The 25,342-nt window shown below is 42.8% G+C and overlaps 1 protein-coding gene across 1 annotated transcript in view; it reads left to right on the top strand.

The window, feature by feature from the left end:
- LOC139417312 (chemokine-like protein TAFA-1) overlaps positions 1-24,345 on the top strand; it is a 46,597-nt gene extending 22,252 nt beyond the window's left edge. The window contains exons 3-6 of the mRNA XM_071166578.1: positions 19,627-19,767; positions 23,529-23,653; positions 23,818-23,876; positions 24,020-24,345. Of these exons, the coding sequence (XP_071022679.1) occupies positions 19,627-19,767; positions 23,529-23,653; positions 23,818-23,853 (302 nt within the window). The 3' untranslated portion in view covers positions 23,854-23,876; positions 24,020-24,345. The remainder of the gene's footprint in view (positions 1-19,626; positions 19,768-23,528; positions 23,654-23,817; positions 23,877-24,019) is intronic.
- Positions 24,346-25,342: the final 997 nt, after the last annotated feature.

Here is a 25,342-nt window from a genome sequence, read left to right as displayed (position 1 = left end):
AAAGATCAGGGTATGACACTAGGGCTGTTTTTCATGGTCTCGCAGCCAGCCGCGACTGGGAGACCCATGAGGCGGAGCACAATTGTCCCAGCATCGTCCAGGATGTCCAATCGCACTCTAGTGACTCCTGTGGCTGGCCAGGCGCATGCACGCTGACTTCGGTTGCTAGCTGGACGATGTTTCCTCCGAGACATTGGTGCGACTGGCCTCCGGGATAAGTGAGCAGTGTGTCAAGAAGAAGTGCAGCTTGGCGATGTCGTGTTTCGGAGGACGCATGGCTCTCGACCTTCGCCTCTCCCATGTCCGTATGGGAGCTGCAGCAATGAGACAAGACTGTACTAACAATTCAATATAACAAAATTGTGGAGAAAAAAGGGTAAAAAGTACAAAAATAAAAAATAAAGAATTTAATAATGGTTTGCCGAAATTGGTGTGGAGGAACATGACTGGCCTGCACAGAGCCCTGACCTCAACCCCATCAAACACCTTTGGGATGAATTGGAACGTCGACTTTGAGTCAGGCCTAATCTTCTGTGGCGCAATGGATGTCCCCGCAGCAATGTTTCAACATCTAGTGGAAAGCCTTCCCAGAAGAGTGGAGGCTGTTATAGCAGCAAAGGGGGGACCAACTCCATATTAATGACCATGATTCTGGAATGAGATGTTTGACAAGCAGGAATCCACATACTTTTGGTCCACCTCAATTATCTCGTACCCCTGCACATCGACTCGGTACTGGTACCCATGTATATATTCAAGTTATTGTTAGTCATTGTGTATTTATTATCACTTTTATTATTATGTTTTACTTTTCCACTATTTCTGTAAATTGTTGGGAAGTGCCCGTAAGTAAGCATTTCACTGTCTACACACCAATGTTTTATTTATTTAGATTTGGGATGCAGAGTACTATGTTGCTGGAATGAATGTGCCAAAACATGTACCTGGAAAAGGGTAGTGAAAGCGAAGTCCAGGGTAACTTAACCAACGATGTGGAAAATTGCAGGAAGTGGGAGGCGTTTAATTTATTTGCGTTATTGTAACATATACCCTAAGAATCGGGAAACAAGTACAGGGAGTGAATTTAGTAAATAACGGAACATGGAACAAAACAAGAAACACAAGTAGCGTACAGTCATGAAACACAGGAACAGAGTCAATAACGCCTGGGGAAAGAACCAAAGGTAGTGACAGATATTGGGGAGGTAATCAGGAAGGTGATGGAGTCCAGGTGAGTCTCATGAGGCGCAGGTGCGCGTAACGATGGTGGCAGTGTGCTTAACAATGAGTAAACTTTCGACGTTGAGCGCCGGAGAGCGGGAGTGGGAGTAGACGTGACGGTTATCGTTAAATAAAATCACTGAAAAGTCCATTTACAATTAATTTGCTCTCACATAAAAAATATTTAGTTTTTCTATCAATACTTTTGAGTCGGTTTTGCTTTCAATTTCATTCAAATGTAATTTTCACATGTGAAAGTGAGATTTTCACGTGTAGTTTTCTTACATGTGAATCTGCAAATTTCACGTGATTGATTTTCACGTGATTGATTTTCTGGTCACACTTTATTTGGATAGTCCAGATAGTCCATACTATCAACAAACTATCTGTTGTTAAGCAACTACTTACTGCGGTTATGGTTAGGGTTAGGTTTTGAATAAGGGTTAGGATAACGGTTAAAGTTAGGGCTAGGACTAGGGTTAGGAAGTAGATATGAAGTTGAAGTGTTACTGATAGTCAGTAGAGCATCTACAGATGGACAATCCAAATAAAGTGTTACCGAGTTTCCTTACATGTGATTGATTTTCACGTGAACTTGCATATCCACATGTGAAAGTGATATTTTCACATTTGGAATGTGAATGTTTTTCTGATTTGAAAATGCAATTCCACGTGTGAGTTAGATTTTCACGTGAACATTTTTACATGTGAAACTGCACATCCGAATTTCACGTGAAAGTTTTTAACATATGAAGCCAAAAATGTCACATGTGAAACTGCAATTCAAATATGAGGTGAAAACATGTTATTCTCCTCACATGTGAAAAGGTGGTGTTAATGTTAACATGTGAATTATGGTTCCATATGTGAAAATGCCATTTTTATATGTAAAACTGCAAACTTTTTTTTGTAAGGGAGGATATGCTGTATGAATGATTTACACATACACCATGTTCATTTGAACATACTATACTAAAGTGGCATATTAACAGTGATACCTTTCACACCACCTGACCAGTTGATGCGAGTTTCTGAGTAACACTAATTTGTCATTATACCAGCATCAGCTCTAAATCAAATCAAATGATGTTTGTTACATGCTTCGTAAACAACAGGTGTAGACTTACTTATGGGCCCTTCCCCCCCAAAAACAAAATAACAATTAGAAATAGTAGAACATTTAAAAATAATAACACAAATAATAAATAGAAACATTATAGCACAAGGAATAAATACACAATGAGTAACAATAAATTGTCTATACACACTGGGTATCAGCACAGAGTCGATGTGCAGGTGTACGAGGTAATTGAGGTGGATATGTACATACAGGTAGTAATAAAGTGACCAGGCAATGGGACAGAAAATAAACAGTAACAGCAGCGTATGTGAGTCAAAAAAGGGTCAATACAGATATTCCGAGTAGCTATTGGTTAACTATTTAACTAACTATTTAGCAGCCTTTCAGCTTGGGGTAAAAGCTGTTCAGGGTCCTATTGGTTCCAGACTTGGGGCATAGGTACCACTTGCCATGCGGTAGCAGAGAGAACAGTCTCTGACTTGGATGGCTGGAGTCTTTGACAATTTTTAGGGCCTTCCTCTGACCTCCTGGCATAGAGCTCGGCCCCAGTGATGTACTGGGCCGTATACACTACCCTCTGTAGCGCCTTGCAGTTACCAAGCAGTAGCCATACAGTTGCCATACCAAGTGGTGGTGCAGCCAGTCAACATGCTCTCAATGGTGCAGCTGTAGAATGTTTTGAGGATCTGAGGGCCCATGCCAAATATTTTCAGCCTCCTGAGGGGGAAGAGGTGTTGTTGTGCCCTCTTCATGACTCTGTTTATGTGTGTGAACCATGATAGTTCCAGAGTGATGTGGACACCGAGGAATTTTGAAGCTGTCGACCTGCTCCACTACAGCCCCATCGTTGTGGATGGGGGCGTGTTTGGCCCTCCATTTCCTGTTGTCCACGATCAGCTCCTTGGTCTTACTGATGTTGAGGGAGAGGTTGTTGTCCTGGCACCACACTGCCAGGTCTCTGACCTCCTCCCTGTAGGCTGTCTCATCATCATCAGTGATCAGGCCTACCACTGCCGTGTCATCTGCAAACTTAATGACGGTGTTGGAGTCCTGCGCGGCGACGCAGTCGTGGGTGAATAGAGAGTATAGGAGAAGACTAAGCACGCACCCCTGAGGAGCCCCTGTGTTGAGGGTGAGCGTGGCAGATGTGTTGTTGCCTACACTCACCACCTGGGGGTAGTGCTAATCAGTATTCCAATGTTAATGTTGTTTGTCTGGTGTTTATCCCAGTGAGAAGTCAGAACCCTTAGGCCTTCCTCAAAAAAGACCCCACCCCCAATCAGATTCTGTTTGGGATATTAAAAAAATACAGAATTTGGGATTTTCTTATGTATTTTTAAATCGGATGTGTATTTTCTTGCCCTTGTCCTGCCTATCCCTTGCAAAAAAAAGGTGTTAAGCTATTTAATCCTAATCCCCAACCCTAACCTAGCTTCATGTCCAAACCCCGGCTCAACCCCAACCATTGCCATACCCCTAACCCTTGCTTCATGTCCACACGACGGTTCAACCCTAACCATAACCCTAACCCTTACCTTAATCCTAACCCTAGCTTCATGTCCACACGACGGTTCAACCCTAACCCTAGACATAACTCTAACCCTTACCTTAATCCTAACCCTAGCTTCATGTCCAGACCACGGTTAAACCCTAACCCTAGACATAACTCTAACCCTTACCTTAATCCAAACCCTAGCTTCATGTCCAGACCACGGTTATACCCTAACCCTAGACATAACCCTAACCCTTACCTTAATCCTAACCCTAGCTTCATGTCCAGACCACGGTTAAACCCTAACCCTAGACATAACCCTAACCCTTACCTTAATCCAAACCCTAGCTTCATGTCCAGACCACGGTTAAACCCTAACCCTAGACATAACCCTAACCCTTACCTTAATCCAAACCCTAGCTTCATGTCCAGACCACGGTTAAACCCTAACCCTAGACATAACCCTAACCCTTACCTTAATCCAAACCCTAGCTTCATGTCCAGACCACGGTTAAACCCTAACCCTAGACATAACCCTAACCCTTACCTTAATCCTAACCCTAGCTTCATGTCCAGACCACGGTTAAACCCTAACCCTAGACATAACACTAACCCTTACCTTAATCCAAACCCTAGCTTCATGTCCAGACCACGGTTAAACCCTAACCCTAGACATAACCCTAACCCTTACCTTAATCCTAACCCTAGCTTCATGTCCAGACCACGGTTAAACCCTAACCCTAGACATAACCCTAACCCTTACCTTAATCCAAACCCTAGCTTCATGTCCAGACCACGGTTAAACCCTAACCCTAGACATAACCCTAACCCTTACCTTAATCCAAACCCTAGCTTCATGTCCAGACCACGGTTAAACCCTAACCCTAGACATAACCCTAACCCTTACCTTAATCCTAACCCTAGCTTCATGTCCAGACCACGGTTAAACCCTAACCCTAGACATAACCCTAACCCTTACCTTAATCCAAACCCTAGCTTCATGTCCAGACCACGGTTAAACCCTAACCCTAGACATAACCCTAACCCTTACCTTAATCCAAACCCTAGCTTCATGTCCAGACCACGGTTAAACCCTAACCCTAGACATAACTCTAACCCTTACCTTAATCCAAACCCTAGCTTCATGTCCAGACCACGGTTAAACCCTAACCCTAGACATAACCCTAACCCTTACCTTAATCCAAACCCTAGCTTCATGTCCAGACCACGGTTAAACCCTAACCCTAGACATAACCCTAACCCTTACCTTAATCCTAACCCTAGCTTCATGTCCAGACCACGGTTAAACCCTAACCCTAGACATAACCCTAACCCTTACCTTAATCCAAACCCTAGCTTCATGTCCAGACCACGGTTAAACCCTAACCCTAGACATAACCCTAACCCTTACCTTAATCCTAACCCTAGATTCATGTCCAGACCACGGTTAAACCCTAACCCTAGACATAACCCTAACCCTTACCTTAATCCAAACCCTAGCTTCATGTCCAGACCACGGTTAAACCCTAACCCTAGACATAACCCTAACCCTTACCTTAATCCAAACCCTAGCTTCATGTCCAGACCACGGTTAAACCCTAACCCTAGACATAACCCTAACCCTTACCTTAATCCTAACCCTAGCTTCATGTCCAGACCACGGTTAAACCCTAACCCTAGACATAACCCTAACCCTTACCTTAATCCAAACCCTAGCTTCATGTCCAGACCACGGTTAAACCCTAACCCTAGACATAACCCTAACCCTTACCTTAATCCAAACCCTAGCTTCATGTCCAGACCACGGTTAAACCCTAACCCTAGACATAACCCTAACCCTTACCTTAATCCTAACCCTAGCTTCATGTCCAGACCACGGTTAAACCCTAACCCTAGACATAACCCTAACCCTTACCTTAATCCAAACCCTAGCTTCATGTCCAGACCACGGTTAAACCCTAACCCTAGACATAACCCTAACCCTTACCTTAATCCTAACCCTAGCTTCATGTCCAGACCACGGTTAAACCCTAACCCTAGACATAACTCTAACCCTTACCCTTTTTTTATTTGTACTTTTATTTAACTAGGCAAGTCAATTAAGAACAAATTCTTATTTACAATGGTACCCTACAAAAAAGGCCTCCGGCGTGGACGGGGGCTGGGATTAAAAATGAAAAAAATATAGGACTAAACACATCACGACAAGAGAGACACCACAACACTACATAAAGAGAGACCTAAAACAACAACATAGCATGGCAGCAACACAACATGACAACAACATGTTAGCAACACAACATGGCAGCAGCACAACATGGTAGCAGCACAAAACATGGTACAAACATTATTGGGCACAGAAAACAGCACAAAGGGCAAGAAGGTAGAGACAACAATACATCACACGAAGCAGCCACAACTGTAAGTAAGAGTGTCCATGATTGAGTCTTTGAATGAAGAGACGGATATAAAACTGTCCAGTGTGGGTGTTTTTTGCAGCTCCCTCCAGTCGCTAGCTGCAGCATACTGAAAAAAGGAGCAACCCATGAATGTGTGTGCTTTGGGTACCTTTAACAGAATGTGACTGGCAGAACGGGTGTTGTATGTGGAGTATGAGGGCTGCAATAGGTATTTCAGATAGGGGGGAGTGAGGCCTAAGAGGGTTTTATAAATAAGCATCAACCAGTAGGTCTTGCGACAGCTATACAGAGATGACAAGTTTTTCAGAGGATTATAGAGTGCAGTGATGTGTCCTATAAGGAACATTGGTGGCAAATCTGATGGCTGAATGGTAAAGAACATCTAGCCGCTCGAGAGCACCCTTACCCGCCGATCTATAAATTACGTCTCCGTAACCTAGCAAGGGTTGGATGGTCATCTGAATCAGGGTTAGTTTGGCAGCTGAGGTGAAAGAGGAGCGAGGACAACAGAGGAAACCAAGTCTAGATTTAACCTTAGCCTGCAGCTTTGATATGTGCTGAGAGAAGGATAGTGTACCATCTAGCCATACTCCCAAGTACTTGTATGAGGTGACTACCTCAAACTCTAAACCCTCAGAGGTAGTAATAACACCGGTTGGGAGGGGGTCATTCTTCTTTCCAAACCACATGACCTTTGTTTTGGAGGTGTTCCGAACAAGGTTACGGGCAGAGAAAGCTTGTTGGACTCGAAGAAAGCTTTGTTGTAGAGTGTTTAAAAACCTCTTTTAATCTTGTAACTAGGGGGCAGTATTTTCATTTTTGGAAAAATAACGTTCCCAAAGTAAACAGGATATTTTGTCAGGACAAGATGCTAGAATATGCATATAATTGACAGCTTAGGATAGAAAACACTCTAACATTTCCAAAACTGTAAAAATATTGTCTGTGAGTATAACATAACTGATATTGCAGGCGAAAGCCTGAGAAAAATCCAATCCGGAAGTGACTCATGTTTTGAAAGCTCTGCGTTCCGATGCGTCCCTATTGAGCAGTGAATGGGCTATCAACCAGATTACTTTTTCTACGTATTCCCCAAGGTGTCTACAGCATTGTGACGTAGTTTTACGCCTTTATGTTGAAGAATACCCGTAAGCGGCTACATTGTGTAAGTGGTCACCTGATGGCTCTCAGAGTGATTTGAGGATTGATTATAAACAACGTTTGCCATGTTTCTGTCGATATTATGGAGCTAATTTTGAATATTTTTCAGCGTTTTCGTGACCGTAATTTCCGGTCGATTTCTCAGCCAAACGTGAAGAACAAACGGAGCTATTTCGCCTACAAAAATAATATTTGGGGGAAAAAAGGAACATTTGCTATCTAACTGGGAGTCTCGTGAGTGAAAACATACGAAGCTCATCAAAGGTAAACGATTTAATTTGATTGCTTTTCTGATTTTCGTGACCAAGTTACCTGCTGCTAGCTGGACATAATGCTATGCTAGACTATCAATAAACTTACACAAATGCTTGTCTTGCTTTGGCTGTAAAGCATATTTTGAAATTCTGAGATGACAGGGTGATTAACAAAAGGCTAAGCTGTGTTTCAATATATTTCACTTGTGATTTTCATGAATAGGAATATTATAGTAATATCTAGTAATATTTATGTCCGTTGCGTTATGCTAATTAGTGTCAGTCGATGATTACGCTCCCGGATCCGGGATGGGTAGTGTTGGATCCGTCCCTTTTTTAAATTTTCACCTAAATGTCATATGTCATAGCCAAATCTAACTGCCTATAGCTCAGGACCTGAAGCAAGGATATGCATATTCTTGATACCATTTGAAAGGAAACACTTTGAAGTTTGTGGAAATGTTAAATCTAAAAAAGATAATACAAAGAAAAAAACGTGCGTTTAAAAAAAATTGTACCATCATCTTTGAAATGCAAGAGAAAGGCCCTAATGTATTATGCCAAGTTCATAACTGTGCACTCTCCCAAACAATATGGTATTATTTTACTGTAATAACTACTGTAAAGTGGACAGTGCAGTTTGATTAACAAGAATTTCAGCTTTCTGCCAATATCAGATATGTCTATGTCCTGAATTTTTTTTTTTTCTTACAACCTCATGCTAATCACATTAGCCTACATTAGCTCAACCGATCCTGTAGAGGTTTTAACAACTTGGGGCTAGCCATTGTAAGTTCAGAGTCACTCGCCCCAACAGAGCGGAGAGGGGTGGGGGTACCTGTAACAGACAGGGGGAGACAGGCCAGGGTAGACGGTGAACAGATCGCCAGGTGGAATCCAAGCAGCAGTGCAGCAGGCAACGGGAGTAGGTGTCACACCCACTTGGGAGAAGCTTTTTTCGGGAGACAGATTCCTTGTAGAATATCCCAGCTAGCTAGCTAACGTAGCTATCAAGTCTCTGTCCACCATTTTTTCCCACATGGAAAAGGAGGTCATTAGTTGGCTATATCTCTTCAGTTATGGCAAATGGTCCTTTACGACATCCAAACAAAGTTGTCCTGTGGCTGTTGTATTTTGTAGATTGTGAGGAGTATATTTTCTGATGTGATCAAAGCCACAATATTGTTTCTTATTGAGGTAATTTACAATTGAAGTGTCATTGCTGCATATCAGTTCAAAATAGAGATGAATCCAGGGGGTACTGTATTGTAACGACCTCTGCATTTGGGTGGGAGAGGCTGTGAAACTCTCCTGCCATTGTTGGGCTCAAGGGCTTTGACATCTCTCACTTCACACCTCAGTGCTAATCGAAGTTGCAGCCAGATCTGTGCTGTCCTTTACTTAGCATTCTGTCCTTATAAAGTAATATATATCATTGTAATTTATTTTTCTTCTTGGCTTTAAAACTAGCTTCAGACTAACATTACTCACTCAGTTCCAGGTTGGATGGTATTTTCAGGGTTCTTGTGCTTCTTTTAGTGGTTGTTCGTTTGCCGGAGCATTTGCTGTATAGACCTTGGAAATAAGAATCTTTGGTAGTAGGAATCCTTCAAAGTCATTTTGTCCAAAATCAGGTTGTAGGTTTAGAGGTTTGATTTGAAGTGAAGGTTATGTTGTACCCTAACCCTAGCTTCATGTCCACATCCTGGTTCAACCCTAACCCTAGCTTCATGTCCACATCCTGGTTCAACCCTAACCCTAGCTTCATGTCCACATCCTGGTTCAACCCTAACCCTAGCTTCATGTCCACATCCTGGTTCAACCCTAACCCTAGCTTCATGTCCACATCCTGGTTCAACCCTAACCCTAGCTTCATGTCCACATCCTGGTTCAACCCTAACCCTAGCTTCATGTCCACATCCTGGTTCAACCCTAACCCTAGCTTCATGTCCACATCCTGGTTCAACCCTAACCCTAGCTTCATGTCCACATCCTGGTTCAACCCTAACCCTAGCTTCATGTCCACATCCTGGTTCAACCCTAACCCGAGCATCATGTCCACATCCCAGTTCAACCCTAACCCTAGAAATATATATTTTTATTTATTTAACCAGGCAAGTCAGTTAAGGACAAATTGTAATTTACAATGAAGGCCTACCCCGGCCAAACCCGGATGGCGCTGGGCCACTTGGGCACCCAATAACACTAACGCTTACATAAAAATGAATGACTTGTCAATAAGGGAAACTATATGTCCAGTACACCTACAGTATTTCTGCAGGATGATCCCTTACTGAGTTGTTACCCTTCATTCTTACTTATTTCAAATGCCCGACAGGGATTTTCAATTCATTATCATGACTTAAACCTCATTAGCTAGTAAAATAGCATCTTGAATTCCTAATTGGGTCCAAGGGGGAGAGTTGGTATTATAAATAAGCAAGGTAATTAATACTGTGAGTATCAGGGTCTATTGCAGATTTCAGCTTCTTATGCCTCTAATACCTCCTTGGTTTGCCACAAATCACTTTGCATATTTAAACCACAGATCCAATTACAGCAGGTTCAGAGTTGGTGATAAGCATGCAGCATGCCGATGTCATGACGTTGGCCTCTTTGGGTATAGCAACACCCCCCCCCCCCCCCCCCCCCCTTGCCTCCTTCAACTAGGCTGCTGTGATCAGAGGTCGTAAATTCCTGAGAAGACCCTGCCACATGGCCACATAGTAGAGAGAGGGTAAACTTTCATAGAGGACAAAGGAAATCCTTCCACCTCACAGAACTTGAGGTACGAACAAATTTCATGTTCCGGAGAAAGTGTAAAGTTTGTCACAACTTGGGAAGCTCATGGGAGACGGTGTGGCCACATTACCATAACACTGTTTATATAATAGCCCCAGATATAAGGTTTACATCTAATTGTTGTATAAGATGAATGAGTGAGTATGATACTGTTACCACAATTTTACAATGTGATTTTGGACTGTTTTAATGAAGGAAAACTCAAAAAGGGAATTGGATTTGAACTAAATCAGAGGACCGCCCCTGAGCCCAGTTAGGATCAGACATCCTGGGACAGCCCTTTTCTGCCATTCTGAATAAAACCCAATTTTGAGAAATTATCACCAGACCATGTTTCTCTCAATCACGGGAGTACAAAGGTTGTAGACCATTGCTGAATCTTTTAACCATACCACGTGGTTAAACTCTTAGACTATCGATACCGACAGAATGAGAACAAGTCTTTGATATGAATTACTAGTCTGCAGCTAGGAATTCGGTTTCATTGAACGCGAAGAACGACAACCGCCGAAACATCCATTCTATAACGAATGTCACTCTGAACAATCCCCTCTAACCACAACCGAGAGAGAGAGAGAGGGAGAGAGACGGACAATTCTACAAAAGACACTAACTTTTCACCAGCGATCAAGACGACACACTGAGCGTAAATATATATATTGATTGCAATTGTTCCCGAATGAGTGAGCGTTCATGTGTAAAGGATTAGCATTTCAATTGTTATAATTATTAACTCTGTAGTGACTTCTTAGTTGACCCCCACTTCCCTTTTGTCTAACAAGCCTCCATGCCGGTTTAGCGCACTAGAGCACATCCGCCTATCACCACATTTACCTTGTTTGTTTTTTTATGCATTTCTGTGAATTACTTAGTTAGTAATAAATAAATTATTTAAGACAATTGATGTATGGATGACTCATAGTGAAGACTGGGTTCGTGCAGATAACCAACCATTTACGACGTTTGGAATGAGACTAACGTGAGGTAAAGTAAATAATTCATTTAATTCGAAGACTAATTGATCAGATAAAATATCTGAAAAGTTATTTTAGGAAATTATAACTTTGTAATCTGAATATTTTTCCTCGGTGCCCCGACTTCCTAGTTAATTAGCTACGTGATTAATCAGTTGATCGCACAGTAACTAATTACAGAGAATGTTTGATAAAAACTACCAGCCTTCAGTTAATGATAGTAAAGACACGACACCGAGGTAGAGTGGTGTGGTATGATAGAAATGACTGCTCTGTTGCAATAATGAGAACCCTACCATAGGTTGAGTGATGGAGTTAGGCTGGAGAGCATCAATTGGGGCAGAGAATGAGTAGTGTGTGTTGTTCTCACATGGGACATGTGATAAGAAAACACCTACACAATTTAAATAGAGATGATAACTGGTGTACTGTCCCCTCACAGTAACCAAGTGGTATACTAATAGCAAGCATAAAGAGTGCAATTATTGTACTTTCATACAATAGGCTGCATACGTCACCAACACCCACATATCTAGTCTATTCACAATGCACAATAAAGATAATTGAAAGTGATTATTACCTAAGACATCTCTGCACAACACCAGCATATTGGGTTAGTAATTAACCATTTCCTTCAACTCCCATTACCAGCCCTGTCACCCTGCAAAGCTTAGGTAAATCATTACTACCCAACCCAGGAGAGTACATGTATGACAGGTAATTTAAGCATTCTATTGTGCTGTATATTATTTATACAGAGCAAATGTTGCAGAAGAGTGCATTTTACAGGGCAGCCAGACACACTCGTACCCTGTACCAGACTACTGCCACGTCCGTCCGTTCAACCCTGAGAGGAGAGGACCTACACTCAAACTAAAAAAGTGATATCTAGAACCTAAAATGGTTATTTGACTGTGCCTATAAGAGAACCCTTGTTTGCGTTCAATGTAGAACCCTTTCCATAGAGGGTTCTACATGGAACCCAAAAGGATTTCCCTGCAACCAAAAAGGGGAACAGAAGAAGAACCCTTTTGGGACCTTTTTTTCTAAGATTGTAGCCACGGATACAAGCTCAGCAGCTTTCCACTGACAACTCTTTGAATAGTGCCCACCTTTCATCTTCCCTCTTTTTTTAAATGTCTTTTTTTTTAATGCAGACTGGAAGTGTTTCATCTGGGAAGGCTATATACTGATATTAAATACCTGGAAATGTAGAAGGCAGCGAGAGCTAGGGAAAGATGGATAGATAGGCAGACAAAGCATTGACATCACATTTTTGGAAAAAGAATAAAGAAGAATAGAGACTCATGTTCCATGTTTTTTGTCCTATTTTTACCAAATGGAACGATTTTGTTTCATTGCATGATTTCTGCTGTAGTTTGTTGTCATACCCAACAACACATATAGTATATCCATAGCAAAACGAAATCACCATGGGCATTTTGTCACATAAGGATCCTCCTCCTCAAGACTGAGAATATGAATTTATGCCCTTGATCAATACCAGTTTTACAGCAGCTTTTGCGTCCCTGTGTGACAGCTGTGGAGACAGGTTTTGAGGCTCAGATGCAAATAGAAAACCCATTCCCTTTCTCTCTCTGGTTGCTCTCCTCGCTTTCTCTTATTTTTAAACATTTTTTTACCCCTTTTTCTCCCCAATTTCGTGGTGTCCAATTGTTGTAGTAGCTACTATCTTGTCTCATCGCTACAACTCCCATACGGGCTCGGGAGAGACGAAGGTTTAAAGTCATGCGTCCTCCGATACACAACCCAACCTAGACGCACTGCTTCTTAACACAGCGCGCATCCAACCCTCTGGATCCTCTCCTCCCTTCCTCTCTGGATCCTCTCCTCCCTTCCACTCTGGTTCCTCTCCTCCCTTTCCCTCTCTAGTTCCTCCCTTTCTCTCTCTGGTTCCTCCCCTCCCTTTCTCTCTCTGGTTCCTCCCCTCCCTTCCTCTCTGGTTCCTCCCCTCCCTTCCTCTCTGGTTCCTCTCCTCCCTTTCTCTCTGGTTCCACTCCTCCCTTTCTCGCTGGTTCCACTCCTCTCTTCCTCTCTGGTTCCTCTTCTCCCTTCCTCTCTGGTTCCTCTCCTCCCTTCCACTCTGGTTCCTCTCCTCCCTTTCTCTCTCTGGTTCCTCCCTTTCTCTCTCTGGTTCCTCTTCTCCCTTCCTCTCTGGTTCCTCTCCTCCCTTTCTGTCTCTGGTTCCTCTCCTCCCTTCCTCTCTGGTTCCCCTCCTCCCTTCCTCTCTCTGGTTCCTCTCCTCCCTTTCTCTATCTAGTTCCTCTCCTCCATTCCTCTCTGGTTCCTCTCTTCCCTTCCTCTCTGGTTCCCTCCTCCCTTTCTCTCTGGTTCCACTCCTCCCTTTCTCTCTGGTTCCACTCCTCCCTTTCTCTCTGGTTCCTCTCCTCCCTTCCTCTCTCTGGTTCCTCTCCTCCCTTCCTCTCTCTGGTTCCCTCTCCTCCCTTCCTCTCTCTGGTTCCCTCTCCTCCCTTCCTCTCTCTGGTTCCCTCTCCTCCCTTCCTCTCTGGTTCCCCTCCTCCCTTTCTCTCTCTGGTTCCTCTCCTCCCTTTCTCTATCTAGTTCCTCTCCTCCATTCCTCTCTGGTTCCTCTCCTCCCTTCCTCTCTGGTTCCTCTCCTCCCTTCCTCTCTGGTTCCTCTCCTCCCTTCCTCTCTGGTTCCTCTCCTCCCTTCCTCTCTGGTTCCTCTCCTCCCTTCCTCTCTGGTTCCTCTCCTCCCTTCCACTCTGGTTCCTCTCCTCCCTTCCACTCTGGTTCATCTCCTCCCTTCCACTCTGGTTCATCTCCTCCCTTCCACTCTGGTTCATCTCCTCCCTTCCACTCTGGTTCCTCTCCTCCCTTCCTCTCTGGTTCCTCTTCTCCCTTCCTCTCTGGTTCCTCTTCTCCCTTCCTCTCTGGTTCCTCTCCTCCCTTCCACTCTGGGTCCTCTCCTCCCTTTCTCTCTCTGGTTCCTCCCTTCCTCTCTGGTTCCTCTCCTCCCTTCCTCTCTCTGGTTCCCTCTCCTCCCTTCCTCTCTGGTTCCCCTCCTCCCTTTCTCTCTCTGGTTCCTCTCCTCCCTTTCTCTATCTAGTTCCTCTCCTCCATTCCTCTCTGGTTCCTCTCCTCCCTTCCTCTCTGGTTCCTCTCCTCCCTTCCTCTCTGGTTCCTCTCCTCCCTTCCACTCTGGTTCATCTCCTCCCTTCCTCTCTGGTTCCTCTCCTCCCTTCCACTCTGGTTCCTCTCCTCCCTTCCACTTTGGTTCCTCTCCTCCCTTCCACTCTGGTTCATCTCCTCCCTTCCACTCTGGTTCATCTCCTCCCTTCCACTCTGGTTCATCTCCTCCCTTCCACTCTGGTTCATCTCCTCCCTTCCACTCTGGTTCCTCTCTTCCCTTCCACTCTGGTTCCTCTCTTCCCTTCCACTCTGGTTCCCCTCCTCCCTTCCTCTCTGGTTCCTCTCCTCCCTTCCTCTCTGGTTCCTCTGTTCCCTACCTCTCTGGTTCCTCTGTTCCATGCATCTTTAACACACGGGGGTTAAATATATGGTCAGGTGCAACGGGCCACTGAGAATGGACAATACTTTATTGAAATGCAAAACAACTACTAAGAGGAGGGAGATGCTACTGCTGTTAAGTGACAGTGCTGCCAGTCATATATTTCATAAATGTCCTGGCTTATATTAATTTTCTCATGGGTCGTACTTTTTCTGAGTAGCAATTTATATTTTTCTTCAGCCATGTGTAAATTGTGCATGCTATGAAAAAGTACTTTGCTGAATCCAATTCAGAGGGGGAGAGTAATTATTTCTGGTCTGGGAGGGTAAATGTAAACACACACACACACACATGCACTTGCACACCACACACACTCAAGAAGGGACTGTCAAATCCCGATTTAGCTTTCTTGATCAGTGCATTATTAGGACTTCTTAGTGCTTTTCAAAGCCATGTTATTTGCTCTAAGAGAGAAAAGAAAACATTGATCTTACATTGTTCATAACATTCAGCTATTCCATTTTTGTTTTCTCTCCCATGACTCACACAATTCATCTAGATGTAATTTTGTCTTTTGAATTGCAAAAGACAAACTTATGATTGGCATCATATCATGTTATCATCCGTTTTTCTTTTTTGCAGAAACAAATTTGTCATGATTGGCACACAATTTATCATGTAATAGTTCTCTCCATGTTTTTCCCAAGCATTTGAGACCAGAATAACAACGGCCCTGCAAGGACTTTACTGTGTGGGAAAACCTAGTCTTTCAATTTGACACCATGCTGGCTTGTGTTTTGTGACTCTCACTGTCTTCCATCTGCATTAATTTGACATTCTCTAATCTGGTTGTCTCATTTCCTGCCAGTGACAGGGCTGTGGTAGCCTGCTGGCATGGACACAGAGAATGAACTGTGAGCGCGGCCTATTACAGGTCACCTTGAGCGAATCTTCTATTTAATGGTGAGAGGCTGGCTACTTCCATTCCAAACATGGGCTATGGTTTGCCAGAACTTGTGGAGATGTGTGTGTATATGGGAAAGAACCATTCACAACGTGGTATGTGTGCATCCACAGAACCTCGGAAAAGAACCATGTTACCTGCTAAATTGAGCGTCTAGGGCTTTCCAAGTGGATGGCAGTGTGAAACACAGCAAAGAGAGCACAGTACATTCAATTGCAGTTTCATATTTCGTTTTAGACTAGCACAGCGCACGCACGCACACACGCACACACACACACACACACACAGCACAGATTGCTTGAGAGGGAAAGAGTGTACCCACTACCCATTGAGATAGAATACATGCGGTCAGATCCTCTGGAGACTACTTCACACGTGTTTATTACAGTAGACAGCAAGTCTTGGCATGCTTACGGCACATTTCTAATGAGATGTAGAGAACATTTGCGTCTGAGCAATAGCAGCTTCATCACTGGTGAATAGCCATTTATTGGTCCCATATGGCCCCTGTTCACATCCATTAGGCACAGAGAATCTTAGATCCACGCAATTGTAGAATGTCAATGTTGTGTGTAATTGTCATACATGGGTTGACACTACAGTAGGAACCTCTATAGCAGGGGTAATAAGTCCTAATTCCTCATTTCTCCTGGCTTTCATCGCTTTCCAGACTCCAAAGAAACTGATTTACTACTCTGTTACTCCTCAGAAACTGATTTACTCCTCTGTTACCCCTCAGAAACTGATTTACTCCTCTTTTACTCCTTAGAAACTGATTTATTGTGGACACCAGGTGTTGTGTCCAAATCATGGGTTCCTAAAATATTAAGAGCTCACACAAACGTCTTTCTCTGCAGCCCCCACGAACCAGGCCTCCCAAGCCCCTTTTACTCTGGTTTGAAGTGTTACAACCATCTCCCCTGAATGCCACAGAAAGTACATTGTCAAATATCAGGACAGTACCTTATCTTTCCTCAAAATGCAATGAAAAATAGTTTATAACCTCAGCAAACTTGCAGGAGCTTTCAAAAGGTCAATGTCTCTAGCTAAAAAAAATGTGACCCAGACCTGTCGGGTTGCAGGTTGTGTGGCACCTGTGTTCTAACAAACCCAATGTTTAGATTACTGTACAAGACAGGAAGAGGGCACTGGCAGGAGCGTGGCATGGTATGGCAACTTAAATAGTGCGTTACTAACAGAGCCCCTCCTGTTCCTGCCTGCATTACCCCTCTACCCCCTGGAACGACTGTCTCAGCAGGATTCCTGTTCTCTGCCAGTCAACACAATAGTGGGAGAAACAATAAGGAAAGAGATCAGGAACTGGCTCATGACCTGCTTAACATAATGTGCTTTTCAGGGAGAGATGGGATATTTTGTGCTTTTCAGATAGCACACCATCCCACCCAACCTTTATACAATATCACAGCTTCCATGAGACACATAACTACACAAACACGCACACACAAGTTCTGAAGCCATTTGTCATTAGGGCAGCTGACTTTGTTCTCAGTGATTGATAATGGAAGAGGGAATGGAAATACAGAAAACAATTATATCCTGGCATGGCTCCAGCAGCCGTCACCTGATGAGACACTATTCATCTCCAGCCATGTTATTCTCCATCTCCCCCTGATATATTCATGACGCAGAGATGTGGTCTCTGAGCATGCAGCGTGTGTGCGTAGAGATGGAGTCTCGGAGCATTAAGAGTGTGGCAGTCACAAACTGAGCCACACCGACTGAGCTTAAAGAACGCTCATCAGTTTCACATTACTTTTGTTTAAAGCCACCGAAAACACCTACCAGCTGGAAATAACCAAGCCTATTTGCATTTTTATTTGATTTTAATATATTCTTCAGAGGTGACGATTTCCAAATATAGAGTATATCCAGACTCAAACTTCTCCTGTTCTCGTTGCTGCTCCTCTCAACAAGCAACGTAAGCAACGAACAAAGTGGATTCTGTTGAGTAGTGTGGTTTTTAATGGATCAAAGGATTAATCTGGGTCTTGTCTTATGCAATTAAGAAGATGCATTAAAGAGAACAAACCCCTGTGGGCTGTTGTTGTTTTAGCTGATGGCCTACTGCTTCCACTGCTAAATAAAATCAGGATTATCATTGTGCAAACATGCCCCGTTGTCATACAGGTTCAGAGATAAAGTTTATGTCTCTCCTCAACTCCTGCCAAAGGCTGTTCTCAACCACCAGCCTTGAGTGACGTAAATCCCACTGAAACCACACGGTATTATTGAGAAATCTGGTCAGACAGAGAGATTTGGAAAGCGAAGGTCTTTAATTTGTTTCCTCCCATTCAATTAAACTTAGTCAATTACCATTGTTTAATTATTCTATTACAATTATTTCTGCCAATTAAACCTCTAGGCTGTCTCCAACGGAGCTTCCAATCTCTATTGCTGTTATTTGCAGTCACTTCTCAGTCAAGCTAGGCTGAAACAACACTTCAGATAGCTGACAGGGTGATGTACAATGCACACTCTGAAAAACAAAATGTTATGCAAAAAGGCTGTGTGTGGGTGAAGTATATGAAAAATCCTAATTAAACCCTAACACATAACGGTAACATTTGGCAGTCTCCACAATTCTTTCCATGTTGTATTGAAAATGTTTAAACTATATCCTCTTGCTATTGAGATGAGGTGGTGGAATGATGGAGTCAGTCATTGGTAGAGGAAAATGGGCTGTGTGGTCTCCTTTCAATCAGGGGTCAGGAGGTCATCCAGGGTTCAGGAGAGGTCATGTTAGATCATCTCTCCAGGCTTTAACATGATCGCTCAATTATAGCATGAAGCTGACACCACCTCCTCTCCAACCTGAATTTAAACTCTTTTAAATGTCTATCTGGGTTTTGACTCTGAATATGGGTCTCACTTGAAATCTTATATGTTAGAAGACAAATCTACATTTCTATCTAGTTGGGAAAAAGTCCATTGGCTGTATTTGACTAATCTTTGGATATTGCACAGGGTAAGGTGATAGCATTATTATTCAACCCAGTCTCATGGGTTATCTGTTCCATGGTATTACTTTCATCAGCTGGTGATATCCACTGCTGCTCTGCAATTACATTCTCTAGTCGTAACACATTTTGAAAACGTAATGGCATATCCGTTTCTCTCTAAAAACTCCACCAAATGGGGAACATTTCATATTTGCCTCCTGATGCACATATAAACTTTCCTTGTCTTTGGTCGACAGACAGGCCTAATTATTGGATTGGTCATACTTGTTGTGTTGTTAGTGTTAGTTGTAGGGGGGGGCATCCTGATAGGGAGAAGTTCCGTAGGCAGAATAAGACAGCCACCCTGATGAGGGGGATGGCGGGGGACGGTGTCCTGTAGGCAAAGTGAACCAACCTCCTGATAATTACATGAAGGGACATTATTCAGACTAAGACGGAGGGAGGGCCCCTGGAGGCCTTCTCATCCTGATGATGTCTTTATCTAGTCTCTCACACAAGCTAGGGACTTCTGGGGCCTCACTCAATTAATGTGCAAAACGCACGACAGACATTACTCACATGTAATACACTTGTGATATCTTGCATAAAGAGATACCATCTACAGTATGTTGATATTGAGATAAAGCCTAGAACATACACAGGAATTTAACAGGCCAACAACGGGCCTACCAACATACAGTAGCTACATAAATCATTGTTGATTGTGCTAACTTTGCCATTGACTAACCTAAGAAGTTATTTTGAACAGTTTTTACTTGTTTGCTTTTGTTGATCTTTTCCTAGAAGGAGGAACGTGTGAAGTGATTGCGGCTCACAGATGTTGTAATAAGAACAAGATTGAGGAGCGGTCCCAGACGGTCAAGTGTTCCTGCCTACCAGGGAAGGTGGCAGGGACCACCAGGAACAGACCCTCCTGTGTTGATGGTGAGTAGAGTAAGACTAGCATCCCAACCCCCATTGGTATTGCAGGTGCAAGGGAAGTGTGTGCCCTATCACTGATTGGACTCGCACACACAGATGCTTCTTATAGAACCAGTTCTTGAATATTTTTTTATCAGGGTTGCATTAGAGTAGTACAATATAAAACTTGGATTGTATATAATGATTCAGCCTTTCCCAATAGATCTGGGATGGCATTTCTCACAGCAGGTGGCCAGTAGAGACGGAGATGCACCATCCCTTTCTTTTGATTAGCTCACTGCAGAAGTATTAAGAGAGAATTACTGAGAGAATGTATAGAATGTATATAGAACACACGCATTCATCAATGACATACAGTACATTCCCTAGAGAAGTTGCAATGGTTCTTTGTGTATTATGCACCCTGCATTGATTCGTGCCAGGTCTAAGACAGAGCAGCCTATGGAGTTGTTGTTTAATAGATGCACTATAAACTTTGTTCGATCAGACTCCTGGCAAATAACCACAGTGACCCTCTTCACCGTAAGGAACAGGTCCAAGTGGAAAACCACTTAGACTAGGACAGCCAAGAACACAAGTTGTGGTCATACTCAACTACCTCATTTTGTACTGTGGAAATGTACTGTTGCTTTATGAATTGTATGTATTGGTTTTTTGACAGATGAGACACAATTTTAGCATCTCTAGTAAAGATCCAACAGAAGACAGTAGTAGCCTATATTACTGCCTATATACTGTATTTTTTCCTATGCTGTGGGGCAGAGAGAAAATGCTAAAATTGTATACTCATTTTGCCATGTAGTGAAGCTACATTTTTGCAGTTTTAAAGCTAATCTCCTGCAATTCTGCACATTTTGCAATGACTTATACCATGTTAATGATCTCTGAGTGAAAGTGACTAACAAAATAGTACCCAGTCGGTATTCGGCTGTAATTACTATAGTTAAGTGATAACGCCCGAGAAGCCGGTTTTGGAGGATATATTGGCAGGGGTGTTGTTTCATGTCAGGCTGGCAAACAATGCCAATATATCCTCCAAACACCAGCTTCAAGGGCATTATCACTTTTATACAACAGGTTATCAACATATTCAAATAATGATTGACATATTTTCATTAAAAACGTTATTTGGATACTATTTCAGATATAGTCCCGACACAAATCTAAGGTTTCTACCCAGGTTCTTCACACTCAACAGTTTCCCATGTGTATCAAGAATGGTCCACCACCTAAGGGACATCTAGCCTATTTGACACAACTGTGGGAAGCATTTGGAGTCAACATGGGCCAGCATTCCTGCGGAAAGCTTTAGACACCTTGTAGACTCCATGCCCCAACATATTGAGTCTGTTCCCGAGTGCAAAGGGGGGGGGGGGGGGAGCAAGTCAATATTAGGAAGGTGTCCTTAATGTTTTGACCACTGTTTTAACATTTTTTGGGGTCACTTATGTCGCTTATGCCTGGGGCCGGCCCTGACAGCAAGCATCACTTCTCACCTGCTTGTATGCTTCTTTAGATTCTAACCATTAGGAAATGTTTCCACAATTACTGAGCAGAGTACACAGACAGAGTGAGGGAATTTGAGGTGTCTTTTGTCTGTCAGGACTGACAGGGTATTTTTCTCTGTCAGACGTCCAAGATGTGTTGGACATTTACCCTGTATTTAAGGCAATTTTCTCTTTCCAGAGCAAGAATATGTCCTGCATTAGTTACAGCTATGCCCCCTCTTTCAATTAACATGTCTAGACGTCTGGCTTTCTCTTTGATTTGAAATGCATGTAAGAAATGCTTTACAGTGCCTTGCAAAAGTATTCATCCCCCTTGGCGTTTTTCCTATTTTGTTGCATTACAACCTGTAATTTAAATGGATTTTTATTTTCAGGCGGATTTTTATTTGGATTTCATGTAATGGACATACAAAATAGACCAAATTGGTGAAGGGAAATGAAAAGAAAAAAGTGAAACTGAAAAGTGGTGCATGCATATGTATTCACCCCCTTTGCTATGAAGCCCCTAAATAAGATCTGGTGCAGCCAATTACCTTCTAAAGTCACATAATTAACAGGTCCGGGACAAAGTTGTGGAGAAATACAGATCAGGTTTGGGTTATAAGAAAATATCAGAAACCTTGAACATCCCACAGAGCACCATTAAATCCATTATTAAAAAATTGAAAGAATGTGGCACCACAACAAACCTGCCAAGAGAGGGCCACCCACCAAAACTCACAGACCAGGCAAGAAGAGCATTAATCAGAGAGGCAACAGAGACCAAAGATAACCCTGAAGGAGCTAAAAAGCTCCACAGCGGAGATTGTAGTATCTGTCCATAGGACCACTTTAAGCCGTACACCCCACAGAGCTGCGCTTTACGGAAGAGTGGACTGAAAAAAAGCCATTGCTTAAAGAAAAGAATAAGCAAAAATGTTTGGTGTTTGCCAAAAGGCATGTGGGAGACTCCCCGAACATATGGAAAAAGGTACTCTGGGCAGATGAGACTAAAATTGAGCTTTTTGGCCATCAAGAAAAACGTAATGTCTGGTGCAAACCCAACACCTCTCATCACCCTGATAACACCATCCCCACAGTGAAGCATGGTGGTGGCAGCATCATGCTGTGGGGATGTTTTTCATCGGCAGGGACTGGGAAACTGGTCAGAATTGAAGGAATGATGAATGGCTGTATTTATACAGGGAACTTCTTGGGGGAAACCTGTTTCAGTCTTCCAGAGATTTGAGACTGGGATGGAGGTTCACCTTCCAGCAGGACAATGACCCTAAGCATACTGCTAAAGCAACACTTGAGTGGTTTAAGGGGAAACATTTAAATGTCTTGGAATGGCCTAGTCAAAGCCCAGATCTCAATCCAATTGAGAATCTGTGTTATGACTTAAAGATTGCTGTACACCAGCGGGACACATCCAACTTGAAGGAGCTGGAGAAGTTTTGCCTTGAAGAATGGGCAAAAATCCCAGTGGCTAGATGTGCCAAGCTTATAGAGACATACCACAAGAGACTTGCAGCTGTAATTGCTTGTCATGATCGTCGTTGGAAGCATACTCGGACCAAAGCGCAGCGTGATCTGGGTTCCACATGTTTATTGACGTGAAACTTTGAACAAGACCAAATAAAGAAACAACGAAACGTCATGTCAAATGAAGTGCTCAAAGGCAACAACGCAAAAACAAGATCCCACAAAACACAGTGGGGAAAAGGCTGCCTAAATAGGATCCCCAATCAGAGACAATGATAAACAGCTGCCTCTGATTGGGAACCATACCAGGCCAACATAGAAATAAAACAACCTAGATTACCCACCCTAATCACCCCTCGACCTAACCAAAATAGAGAATAAAAAGGCTCTCTATGGTCAGGGCGTGACATTGCTGCAAAAGGTGACTCTACAAAGTATTGACTTTGCAGGGGTGAATAGTTATGCATGCTCAAGTTGTCCTTTTTTTGTCTTTTTTTTGTGTTTACAATCAAAAATATTTTGCATCTTCAAAGTGGTAGGCATGTTGTGTAAATCAATTGATACAACCCCCCCCCCCCCCCAATTTTTTTTTAAATTCCAGGTTGTAAGGCAATAAAATAGGAAAAATGCCAAAGGGGGGTGAATACTTTCGCAAGCCACTGTAAATACACCTAAGGTTGCTTCAGTGCTAGCCACCAATCCATCTTCAAGTCATATACTGCTCTCTCATATTGCCTCCGTTTCCACTGGGTAAGACATACTCAGGTCACCTTATGGTTTTGTTGCCTGCAGCATCCATAGTGATTGGTAAGTGGTGGTGCGAGATGGAGCCCTGCCTGGAGGATGAAGAGTGCAAGACGCTGCCTGACAACTCAGGCTGGATGTGTTACGCTGGGAACAAGATCAAAACCACCCGGGTAAGATAACCTCTCATTACAATTTGAATCAGAGTTATATTGGAGGAGGGGGTACAGTCATGGGAGATTTGCACCAAGAGACCAATATAGAGTTTTATATTGACAGACAAAGGCACAAGGTATTGACTCAAGAATATGAGAAAACTGTCGCTTTTCCTTTTTAGAACACCCAACAACCTGCAAGCAAAGAATACCTCTAACTTTAGATGGGCCAACTGCAAAGGTCAGCTTTGACATGTTCCATCTTTATAGAGCTGTTAATGTATACCATCTTACCATAACCCATCTAATAATCAATACAATGATATCTGCACTGTAATACACTGTATCACAATATCTGAGTGCACTCCCTTTTGTTTGTTTCAGATCAATCCAAGGACCCAGGCATTCAGCTTACCTTACAGTTATACGTGTGAACATCCCTGTATAGAAAGGTGTGAATTCTCAAAGAAACTGCTGCTCAAGGGCACTGAGGAATGATGCAGCTGAAGCATAGCAATGGGGAACCCAGTGATTTCACAATGTTGTAATTTGATGGAACACTGCATTTGGATGTACAGCACATCTGAACTGTGTCTGATGTTCGTCTGAGTATCTACTGCCGCCACTGTCCCAGCTCTTCGTTCTCTGGTATCAGCAAACTTAGACTCGGCGAAAGAGAGACATTTCTGGGTTACTTTGAGGAAAACTTGCCGTGGGGCCTCAGGATTCTGTATATACCATGTTTCAGTATCTTCATGTGAACAAGAACATTGTCTACAGTATGATGGTGGTGAGATGTAAATGATTCCAAACTCTGATCTGTTCTGTTCTTGTCCATGTGTTCCAGATTCCAGACCACAGCCAAAGGTCTAGTGTTTCTTAAACATACAATAACCTATAGGTGTAGATCATGTGAGGATGCAACTGTACATTGGAATCATTTGGCCAATAACAAGACATGTTTATTTTATCAAAACCGTTTTTGTACTTGAATTCCTTAGGTCATCAGTGTTGCTTCCTTTTATAGTTCAGTTATCCATCAAACGGTTGAATGTTTACCAAAAAACACAGTAGGCCTATTTTGTTGTTTTTTACTTCTTTAGATGCCTTATGTGTGTCAAATTCTTCAACAACATATTAAAAGTCTACCATTGCTTTGTGCATAAATATTAAATTAAACTATGGTGTGTTATGTAATTTAAATATCTATTTAGCATTGGCTGCTTGAAGTATCAACAAAATCAGCTTATCATAAGTGATGAAATCTGGATAATAATTGCCTCCACAGTGCACAGATGTCAGAAATCACAACGATCACAATCAACTAGCCTGCTAATTGGGTTAAGTAAGTAGAGGAAATCACATGACCGGAATGCCAATGTTTAATTTGTACATTCAGAGGTGAAAGTAGATTTATTTTCTTACCGCCCAAGTAGCGGTAAAATAAATGACACCACCTATACTTTCAATGCATTTTTCTGCAAAAGGTGGGTAAACTGTCCAGCCCCCTAAAAATGTGGGTAGGCTGCATTGTTTATCCTCCACTACACCACTGTGGTAATGTTAAATAATGGTTTAATAGCCTATAGTTTTATTGGCATTTTGTGTAAATTATTGTGATAGACTCAAGTTTTACCGGTATAGCGTACCCCCATCATTTATTTTGCCGGGACGCCATAATGGACCATACCGGCCTACTTTCACCCG

This window comes from Oncorhynchus clarkii, chromosome 9, assembly GCF_045791955.1.
Source record: "Oncorhynchus clarkii lewisi isolate Uvic-CL-2024 chromosome 9, UVic_Ocla_1.0, whole genome shotgun sequence".
In the NCBI taxonomy this organism is placed as follows: Eukaryota; Metazoa; Chordata; class Actinopteri; order Salmoniformes; family Salmonidae; genus Oncorhynchus; species Oncorhynchus clarkii.
Note: the sequence above shows the minus strand (reverse complement) of the source record. Positions and strands in the feature narration are given on the sequence as shown.